At 34.7% G+C, this 11,002-nt stretch overlaps 1 protein-coding gene across 2 annotated transcripts; it reads left to right on the top strand.

Moving 5' to 3' along the window:
- The first annotated feature begins 960 nt into the window (after positions 1-960).
- LOC132030227 (protein CYSTEINE-RICH TRANSMEMBRANE MODULE 11-like) lies at positions 961-1,987 on the top strand. Of its 2 annotated transcripts, none has more exons than XR_009408009.1 (3): positions 961-1,198; positions 1,308-1,401; positions 1,597-1,987. XR_009408009.1 is itself a non-coding variant. In XM_059419758.1 (3 exons), exons 1-3 carry the CDS (start codon positions 1,156-1,158, stop codon positions 1,728-1,730), a joined length of 267 nt encoding a protein of 88 aa, XP_059275741.1. In that variant the 5' UTR covers positions 971-1,155; the 3' UTR covers positions 1,731-1,987. The 2 variants fall into 2 exon arrangements, 1 of the variants encoding a protein (XP_059275741.1); XM_059419758.1 differs by having other exon boundaries at positions 971-1,198; positions 1,308-1,397.
- Positions 1,988-11,002: the final 9,015 nt, after the last annotated feature.

Below are 11,002 nucleotides of genomic sequence, written 5' to 3'. Positions count from 1 at the left end.
CAACATTAAACTACTTCAACATTTGTAAACATCCACAAAACATTAAACTAGTCTAACACTAAGTTAGTCTACAACATTAGACTACATCACCGCAACCACAAATCCACCACAACGTTAACATTCAAACTTGCCTTTGTGTTTCGGCCTGATACGGAGTCCCATCATCATCCGCACCACTAGATTGAGTATAGGGTTACGAGCATCATCGACACGAGGGAATCCCCCTCGCCAAGTAATGTTGAAGTGCGTAAATGCGAGAACTCTTTTGGTTATGGACTTAATACAAACCCGAAGTCTAGAACTTAAGGCAAAAATCGGAAGCAGGTTGAAGTACTTTTTCAAAGAAAATGCACTTCTCATTACCTGCAAGTGTAGAACTCAAAAGTACATAAATTTCTACGGGTTGAAAGTATAGCAACACCAAAGATCCATATCATTGGCAGCAAAACAATGATAAGAAGAATACAAAAAAATCAAGTTCACGGAGGTAAACATAATGGTGCACAAGGAAGTAGTAATGTGCAGAATGGTGCAACTGCTGGTGCATGATGCAGTGGAGGAGTTATTGTTAGATAATATAATCCATAATATCTACCGAATAAAGTTAGCCAATATATAATATTAATGGAATGGAAATTTCCAACAGGAGTCTTCCTTGCATGAGCTCAAGCAAGCTAACACGCGGGGCGAGTTGAAGGGTCTTCGCAGCCTTCGATATACGCAGTTTAACCTTTGGACCCACAGTGATCAATATAAGGGAACATATTATCGGTGGTAAAAACTTACTCGTCTTGAGTGTTCAAACCAAATAAATAGATACGACATTTATATCACTGAACCGTAGTAATTATATTTTATTATTTAACTAAATCACTTGATCAACATACAATAAATCGATTTGATGCAATGTAGAGCAAATATTGACTCATCAGCTGTGTAGGGAGAGAGAGAAGTATAATAATGCACTTTATAAACGAATAAATCGCATGGCATATAGCAGCTGCCGCATATTACGGTCAATAAAGTGAGCGTCACTTTAATGAAAATAACTTTATTCTGGATATCACTGTATAAATACGCTACTTGTATCCCATTAGTAATGTAAAATAGAATCACTCTTCTTCTATTGGTTTGAAACATATCTTTCTCAATAACATGAATGAGCCTCCAAAGTACGCTTATCCTTACCCTGCTCAAGGTATTTCTAATTTTTGCAAATTCTTACTGTTAGCTTTTGGAATGGATCTAACATATAGTTCTGTTGTTTTTTCTTACTTCTTAATTAAAAAAAAAAATACTGCTACAAGGATATTATCAAGGTCCACCAGTGATGCCTCCCCCCCCCCCCCAATACTACACAGCACCTCCCCCTAGAAGGGACCCTGGCTTTCTTGAGGGTTGGTAAGTCCTGTCTCTGATCTCTTCTACTTGACAGTGTATGAAAAAGAAAATTAAATTTACAGTAATATATAAATTGTAAATTAATATGTTTTTCCGTTTGCGAAATCTTATAGTAAATCAAATCAAATCTTGGATCCGCCTTTGGAGCTAAGATTGTTTTTCCGTTTGCGAAATATGATTTCTTTTTTAATTCAGTCTGGCAGCTCTGTGTTGCTGTTGCCTCATCGATAAGTGTTGCTGCGACCCTTCCATCATCTTCATGTGCTGATCTTCCATTGCTACTCTGCCTGCAGTACTGTTCAAAATGTACAATTTGTGCACTTTTCTAACAGATCTATATATATTTATGTAGTTATCTTCATTTGTGAGGCCATGCATCAAATGTTTGGTCCCTTGCTGGCATAAACGTACGCAACACGCACAGATCCTTCAGTTATGATTTGTTGCTATCGTTCAACTAATATTTGTTCTCGCATATTAACCTATTTATCCCTCTCTTTTTCTTCTACAAAGATGTCAATCAAAAGAGTGGCTACAACCACCAAAAAAAATAAATGTGTTTTACAACTTTAATTAAACAGGTTCAGATAGCTCCAAGTCACAGCATTAGGGAAGGATAATAAAGTGCATGATGCAGTGGAGGAAGTTGGAAAAATTGGAGATGCACAGAACAATGCAGTTAATACTAATAACACTGAAGTTGTGGTGCATGCTAATGTGGAAACTCAGCAACAGTTGGCCTTGGTGCATGGTACTGTGGCTACTATGCCAATGGTGATCAATGACAACAATGAACAACAATCAGGTTTTGATGCTGCAGCTGCTTCAAAGTGACCGTTGGACTGAACAGACATAATGATTCAAAAAGTTCACAAAGTCTAGCAACCTGCAGATGGAATTAAGGAAGTGGAGAAGCCTTTAAATATTAATGCACCTGTTTACACACCAGGATGGAAGAGGAACTCCCCAGCTAAACATTGGGTGGAAACATCACTGTTGAAACAAATATCAGGTGGAACAAAGACTAATGAAGAACTGGTCGCTATTAATCAATCTTGCCATGACATACCTTCTATTTCTGGTTTGGAAAGGAAATTATGAAGTAAACAAGTTGAAGAAGACTTGGAAGAGGGACAAATTAATAGAGAGGACAAGGTGGATTATGCGCATAGCAGTGTTGCAACAGAGCCATCAGAGAATGCCATTCTGAAATATGTTTGTACGGAGTTGAATGATGAAGTTCGAAAATATACTAGTGGAGCAACCTAATGGTATAGTTAGCACTAAGTGTGGAAACTGGTAATAAGGTGCAAATACAGGAGGCCAAGAGTGGTGCAAAGTCAAGTACACAGAAGCAACACCATGGCTTGAATGATGCAGCTACACAGAAGCAACAAGTGCAGTTTAGTGCTAACTCTAAAGTGCAGGCCTCAGAAGATGTAGCAGCAGTAGTTGTGCTAAATCCTAAGGCAACTACACAGCAACAACAAGAAACTTAGTAATGCACTTCATCTAGATCTACAAACAGAAGTAAGGTACTAGGTAGTCAAAACTTGCACTGGAACATTGCCTATTCCAAACGAAAATGCAATCCTTTAATGATCTAAATGGAGCTCTTAGGGGATAAGATGGTGCAGCATTGGTTCACAATTAATACAATATCAGGAAAAGCTAGTATCACAGATCTTAGTCTAGGAAATTAATGATGTGATTCAAGCTTATAATTTAACATAAGAAACAGTTTGGGACAACTAGTTCATCATGGAAGAAGGAAATTTAGACAACATGGATTATTGCAACTGCTATATAGCCAAAGTAATTTCATTATTTTGTATCCCAAAATAGTAAAGTAATTTTTAAAGAGAATTTATGGAAGACCCTCTATGTGTAATTGTGTTTACTCTTCTTTTATTCAGCAAATTGAAGCATACAATGTCAAGTTCAGTAACTGAAGCTCTAACAACTCAGTAACTGAAGCTCTAACAACTCAACCCATTAACAAATTTCTTAGCCAAGAAAAGAAAGAAAGCATACCTCAAATGTTGATGATAACTTACGGCAGCGGCGCGGCGGTTACGGGTGTGGACGACGACGACGGTGACTCACCTCGCATTGTTGGTGACGTCGATGGTGTAGGTTTAGGAGAGAGAAGGACCTCAAAAACGCGAGAGAAAGAGAGAAATGGAAAAGAAAGGTTTAATTGGAGGCTGTTTTAATTTTTATTTGGCTAATATTCTACGAGCCTCATGAGGTGGTATATTTAATTATTTTATTTTAATTTAAAAGCATCATTTACGAGGTCGGTTTTATCAAAATCTTTAAATTATTTTTAATAAACAGCCTCGTCGAAATGATCGATTCTTTAAATTAAAAATAAAATTATATTATTTACCATCAATTAAATTTCCGACCTAGTGAGGTTCGGTACATTATTTTTTTTCAAATTTTGATACAATATTCACCGAAGCTTCATGGTGAGGTCGGTTTATTTTTAAAAAATGAAAAATAAATATTACGATTTTACCGACCTCATGAGGTCGGTTTTTTTCCGACCTCAACTGAGGTCGGTTTTTTAAGGTCGGAAAATCCAGTTTTTTAGTAGTGGACCACCCCAAAAGAAGGGAAATCCGTGCAAAAAAACGACAAATCAACCCGCATCAAAGTCGGCATTACCCAACTAAAACAAGTCCCAATTTCTCAAGATTAATAGCCCAAACCAATTAGCTCTGTTCTGTCGCCTAAACTGTGATTAGGGCATGTTTTTACGTACCCAAGGAAAGTGTTTTCCATGAAAAATAAATTAGTGAAAAATGACTTTTTAGGAAAATAATTGATTTGACTTCTTACTTATTTTCTTGTGTAGTACATGAGCAGAAAACATTCAAACCAATTATATAATCTGAAATCGATTAATAAGCCTGCCTTGAAGGCTCAACAGATCAAAACCGAAAATCCGAAATATCCAAATCGATTATTTCTAAACCGATCCTAAAAAATCCAATCCAGTCCGTGATTATTTGATTGTAATTTCTTCAATCCTGAAACCGAAATTTTCATATCCAATATGAACGGCCCGAACCTAGAGTGGAGTATGGAATCAATATGAAATGTTATTTGTGTAACTTGTTTTTCAACAATTTTTGATGAACCGAACGTGAAAAAAATTGAAAATATTTTCCCCCGTGCCGAACACGCAAACTTCATCTTTTCTTACCAAACGGCCTCATCACTCCTTTCCCCTACCCCGCCAAATCTCAGTCTACTTTTGGCCTTGGAAAGACCTTGTCCACCTTATTCCGAGAAAGTTTGGTCATCCATGTAATATGTTTGTTATGCATCGCGATATATCATAATCTTGTAGATCTGAAAAGATGCTGAGCATCACGTCCGCGATATCTTGTGCCAAAGAATACACCAAAATACACTTGATATCTTGTCCCACATCGTGCATACTATTTGTATTATTTGTTGCAAATGATAAATTGTACGTGGTTGATGCTGCATTTGTACAAATCTTTTTGAAGTGAAAGATAATGTTATTTTAATAACCATCCTCTCCTTCACAGATTTGGTGTATTTTGGTGTATTCTTTGGCACAAATAAAAGATTCTAGCTCTGAGACAAATCTTTTGAAGTAAAGACAAATCTTTTTGAAGTAAAGATAATGATCATCCTCTCCTTCACAGATTTGGTGTATTTTGGTGTATTCTTTGGCATAAAAGATTCTAGCATATCACCTCATCCATATTCATATGTACTTGAATTGACCTTGATTATATTGCAGAAGGTAATAAAAAATTGAAAAAAAGGGATAAACATTCCAAAATTAGCATTATGATAATTGAACCAGGTAAGAATCTGATCAAGGGAAATAGAACCAGAAAGATTGAAGTATAAATAAATAATTACTAAAGCAGGAGTTTCACCAAAAATCTGATTGACTTCCTGTAGTACATTAGATTATGGTGCAAAGGCTTTGTCGTCATCCAATCCTATCCCACTTATTCTTCCATAATTTTTTTCTCTAGGATTCTTAGATCATTAATAATTTGGACATTTTATTTTATTTAGTTTTGTTAGTAATTTTATTTAATCCCTACTATATTAATATTTTCAAATATTTGAAAGTTATTAATTGATTACCTATTATATATGCTTAAAGTGGTCAATTTTACTCAAAGTATAATACAAGAATTCCAAATCAAAATAAATTTAAGGTGGAAAACAAAGTAAAAGGCCCCAACAGTTATCTTTGATTTTAATACCACCAAATAAGTTACACATTTGTCTCGCTATTATTTTGCTGGCTGTTCAATGTAAAAATTCCTATTAAAATAGCCACGCAAATCAGTCTAACCAAGGCCAAATTGGCGACAAATCAAGGGCAATTTGCAGGAATGTCCTATTTTGGGGCGGTCCTTAATTTAGTCCATTAAATTGGTGGTCTTTAATTGTTTCCCTTCGTTAGAATCCCTTAGTTTCGGGTTCGAAACCCCGCTCAGTCAAAAAAATTTTAAAACATTGCAAGGGAGATTTTGGATTTACAAGGCAGAGTTTTGAAGGCAAAATCCTGCCTTGCGAATCCAAATCTCTGCCGTGCGAAATTCCTTTTTTTTTTTTTTTTTTTTTTACTGAGCTGGGGTTCGAATCCAGAACTTTTGGATATTAGGCGAAGGATAAAAATTAAAGACCACCGATTTGAGGAACAAAAAATAAAGACCACCCCAAAAGAAGGGAAATCCGTGCAAAAAAAATGACAAATCAACCCGCATCAAAGTCGGCATTACCCAACTAAAACAAGTCCAATTTCTCAAGATTAATAGCCCAAACCAATTAGCTCTGTTCCTGTACCTTAAACACACAATTAGGGCGTGTTTTTACGTACCCAAGGAAAGTGTTTTCCATGAAAAATAAATCAGTGAAAAATGACTTTTCAGGAAAATAAGTGATTTGATTTCTTACTTATTTTCTTGTGTAGTACATGAGCAGAAAACATTCAAACCAATTATATAATCTGAAACCGATTAATAAACCTGCCTTGAAAGCTCAACAGATCAAAACCGAAAATCCGAAATATTCAAATCATTTATTTCTAAACCGATCCTAAAAAATCCAATCCAGTCCGTGATTATTTGATTGTAATTTCTTCAATCCTGAAACCGAAATTTTCATATCCAATATGAACGGCCCGAACCTAGAGTGGAGTACAGAATCAATATGAAATGTTATTTGTGAAACTTGTTTTTCAACAATTTTTGATGAACCGAACGTGAAAAAAATTGAAAATATTTTCCCCCGTGCCGAACACGCCAACTTCATCTTTTCTTACCAAACGGCCTCATCACACCTTTCCCCTTCCCCACCAAATCTCTGTCTACTTTTGGCCATGGAATGACCTTGTCCACCTTATTCCGAGAAAGTTTGGTCATCCATGTAATATGTTTGTTATGCGTCGCGATATATCATAATCTTGTAGATCTGAAAAGATGCTGAGCATCACGTCCGCGATAACTTGTGCCAAAGAATACACCAAAATACACTTGATATCTTGGCCCACATCGTGCATACTATTTGTATTATTTGTTGCGAATGATAAATTGTACGTGGTTGATGCTGCATTTGTACAAATCTTTTTGAAGTAAAGATAATGTTATTTTAATAAGCATCCTCTCCTTCCCAGAATTTGGTGTATTTTGGTGTATTCTTTGGCACAAATAAAAGATTCTAGCTCTGAGACAAATCTTTTTGAAGTAAAGACAAATCTTTTTGAAGTAAAGATAATGTTATTTTAATAAGCATCCTCTCCTTCACAGAATTTGGTGTATTTTGGTGGATTCTTTGGCACAAATAAAAGATTCAAGCTCTGAGACACTGCTTGCTTGATCACCTTGATTCATCCATATTCATATGTACTTGAATTGACCTTGATTATATTGCAGAAGGTAATAAAAATTTTGAAAAAAGGGAGAAACATTCCAAAATTAGCATTATGATAATTGAACCAGGTAAGAATCTGATCAAGGGAAATAGAACCAGAAAGATTGAAGTATAAATAAATAATTACTAAAGCAGGAGTTTCACCAAAAATCTGATTGACTTCCTGTAGTAAATTAGATTATGGTGCAAAGGCTTTAATCGTCATCAATCTATCCCACTTATTCTTCCATAATTGTTTTCTCTAGGATTCTTAGATCATTAATAATTTGGACATTTTATTTTATTTAGTTTTGTTAGTAATTTTATTTAATCCCTACTATATTAATATTTTCAAATATTTGAAAGTTATTAATTGATTACCTATTATATATGCTTAAGGTGGTCAATTTTACTCCAAAGTATAATACAAGAATTCCAAATCAAAATAAATTTAAGGTGGAAAACAAAGTAAAAGGCCCCAACAGTTATCTTTGATTTTAATACCACCAAATAAGTTACACATTTGTCTCGCTATTATTTTGCTGGCTGTTCAATGTAAAAATTCCTATTAAAATAGCCACCAAATCAGTCTAACCAAGGCCAAATTGGCGACAAATCAAGGGCAATTTGTAGGAATGTCTATTTTGGGGCGGTCCTTAATTTAGTCCATTAAATTGGTGGTCTTTAATTGTTTCCCTTCGTTAGAATCCCTTGTTTCGGGTTGAAACTCCCGATCAAAATATTTTAAAAAATTGCAAGGAAGATTTTGGATTTACAAGGCGAGTTTGAAGGCAAAATCACTACGCTTGCGAATCCAAACCTCTGCCGTGCGAAATTCCTTTTTTATTATTATTATTATTTTTTTGAATCGGGGTTCGAATCAACTTTGGATATTAGGCGAAGGATAAAAATTAAAGACCACCGATTTGAGGAACAAAAAATAAAGACCACCCCAAAAGAAGGGAAATCCGTGCAAAAAAACGACAAATCAACCCGCATCAAAGTCGGCATTACCCAACTAAAACAAGTCCAATTTCTCAAGATTAATAGCCCAAACCAATTAGCTCTGTTCCTGTACCTTAAACACACAATTAGGGCGTGTTTTTACGTACACAAGGAAAGTGTTTTCCATGAAAAATAAATTAGTGAAAAATGACTTTTCAGGAAAATGAGTGATTTGATTTCTTACTTATTTTCTTGTGTAGTACATGAGCAGAAAACATTCAAACCAATTATATAATCTGAAATCGATTAATAAGCCTGCCTTGAAAGCTCAACAGATCAAAACCGAAAATCCGAAATATCCAAATCGATTATTTCTAAACCGATCCTAAAAAATCCAATCCAGTCCGTGATTATTTGATTGTAATTTCTTCAATCCTGAAACCGAAATTTTCATATCCAATATGAACGGCCCGAACCTAGAGTGGAGTACAAAATCAATATGAAATGTTATTTGTGTAACTTGCTTTTCAACAATTTTTGATGAACCGAACGTGAAAAAAATTGAAAATATTTTCCCCGTCTTAAGAACACGCCAACTTCATCTTTTCTTACCAAACGGCCTCATCACACCTTTCCCCTTCCCCGCCAAATCTCAGTCTACTTTTGGCCATGGAAAGACCTTGTCCACCTTATTCCGAGAAAGTTTGGTCATCCATGTAATATGTTTGTTATGCGTCGCGATATATCATAATCTTGTAGATCTGAAAAGATGCTGAGCATCACGTCCGCGATATCTTGTGCCAAAGAATACACCAAAATACACTTGATATCTTGTCCCACATCGTGCATACTATTTGTATTATTTGTTGCGAATGATAAATTGTACGTGGTTGATGCTGCATTTGTACAAATCTTTTTGAAGTAAAGATAATGTTATTTTAATAAGCATCCTCTCCTTCACAGAATTTGGTGTATTTTGGTGTATTCTTTGGCACAAATAAAAGATTCTAGCTCTGAGACAAATCTTTTTGAAGTAAAGACAAATCTTTTTGAAGTAAAGATAATGTTATTTTAATAAGCATCCTCTCCTTCACAGAATTTGGTGTATTTTGGTGTTTTCTTTGGCACAAATAAAAGATTCTAGCTCTGAGACACTGCTTGCTTGATCACCTTGATTCATCCATATTCATATGTACTTGAATTGACCTTGATTATATTGCAGAAGGTAATAAAAAATTTGAAAAAAGGGAGAAACATTCCAAAATTAGCATTATGATAATTGAACCAGGTAAGAATACGATCAAGGAAATAGAACCGAAAGATTGAAGTATAAATAAATAATTACTAAAGCGAGTTTTACCAAAAATCTGATTGACTTCACGTAGTACATTAGATTATGGTGCAAAGGCTTTGTCGTCATCCAATCCTATCCCACTTATTCTTCCATAATTTTTTCTCTAGGATTCTTAGATCATTAATAATTTGGACATTTTATTTTATTTAGTTTTGTTAGTAATTTTTATTTAATCCCTACTATATTAATATTTTCAAATATTTGAAAGTTATTAATTGATTACCTATTATATATGCTTAAAGTGGTCAATTTTACTCCAAAGTATAATACAAGAATTCCAAATCAAAATAAATTTAAGGTGGAAAACAAAGTAAAAGGCCCCAACAGTTATCTTTGATTTTAATACCACCAAATAAGTTACACATTTGTCTCGCTATTATTTTGCTGGCTGTTCAATGTAAAAATTCCTATTAAAATAGCCACGCAAATCAGTCTAACCAAGACCAAATTGGCGACAAATCAAGGGCAATTTGCAGGAATGTCCTATTTTGGGGCGGTCCTTAATTTAGTCCATTAAATTGGTGGTTTTTAATTGTCTCCCTTCGTTAGAATCCCTTAGTTTCGGGTTCGAAATCCCGTCAATCAAAATTTTTTAAAAAATTGCAAGGAAGATTTTGGATTTACAAGGCAGAGTTTTGAAGGCAAAATCCTGCCTTGCGAATCCAAATCTCTGCCGTGCGAAATTCCTTTTTATTATTATTTTTTTTTTTTTTTCTTAATGGGGTTCGAATCGGAACTTTGGATATTAGGCGAAGGATAAAAATTAAAGACCACCGATTTGAGGAACAAAAAATAAAGACCACCCCAAAAAAGGGAAATCCGTGCAAAAAAATGACAAATCAACCCGCATCAAAGTCGGCATTACCCAACTAAAACAAGTCCAATTTCTCAAGATTAATAGCCCAAACCAATTAGCTCTGTTCCTCTACCTTAAACACACAATTAGGGTGTGTTTTTACGTACCCAAGGAAAGTGTTTTCCATGAAAAATAAATTAGTGAAAAATGACTTTTCAGGAAAATAAGTGATTTGATTTCTTACTTATTTTCTTGTGTAGTACATGAGCAGAAAACATTCAAACCAATTATATAATCTGAAACCGATTAATAAACACCTTGAAAGCTCAACAGATCAAAACCGAAAATCCGAAATATCCAAATCGATTATTTCTAAACCGATCCTAAAAAAATCCAATCCGATCCGTGATTATTTGATTGTAATTTCTTCAATCCTGAAACCGAAATTTTCATATCCAATATGAACGGCCCGAACCTAGAGTGGAGTACAGAATCAATATGAAATGTTATTTGTGTAACTTGTTTTTCAACAATTTTTGATGAACCGAACGTGAAAAAAATTGAAAATATTTTCCCCCGTGCCGAACACG

The sequence above is a fragment of the Lycium ferocissimum genome, chromosome 9 (assembly GCF_029784015.1).
Source record: "Lycium ferocissimum isolate CSIRO_LF1 chromosome 9, AGI_CSIRO_Lferr_CH_V1, whole genome shotgun sequence".
Taxonomy (NCBI): Eukaryota; Viridiplantae; Streptophyta; class Magnoliopsida; order Solanales; family Solanaceae; genus Lycium; species Lycium ferocissimum.
Note: the sequence above shows the minus strand (reverse complement) of the source record. Positions and strands in the feature narration are given on the sequence as shown.

What these genes read in the sequence shown, in the direction of transcription:
- LOC132030227 (XM_059419758.1), top strand. Translation starts at nt 1,156, where the DNA reads ATGAATGAGCCTCCAAAGTACGCTTATCCTTACCCTGCTCAAG. An exon ending in TTATCCTTACCCTGCTCAAG is followed by an intron (nt 1,199 to 1,307) that starts GTATTTCTAATT and finishes TACTGCTACAAG; the next exon opens with GATATTATCAAGGTCCACCA. An exon ending in GGACCCTGGCTTTCTTGAGG is followed by an intron (nt 1,398 to 1,596) that starts GTTGGTAAGTCC and finishes TTTTTAATTCAG; the next exon opens with TCTGGCAGCTCTGTGTTGCT.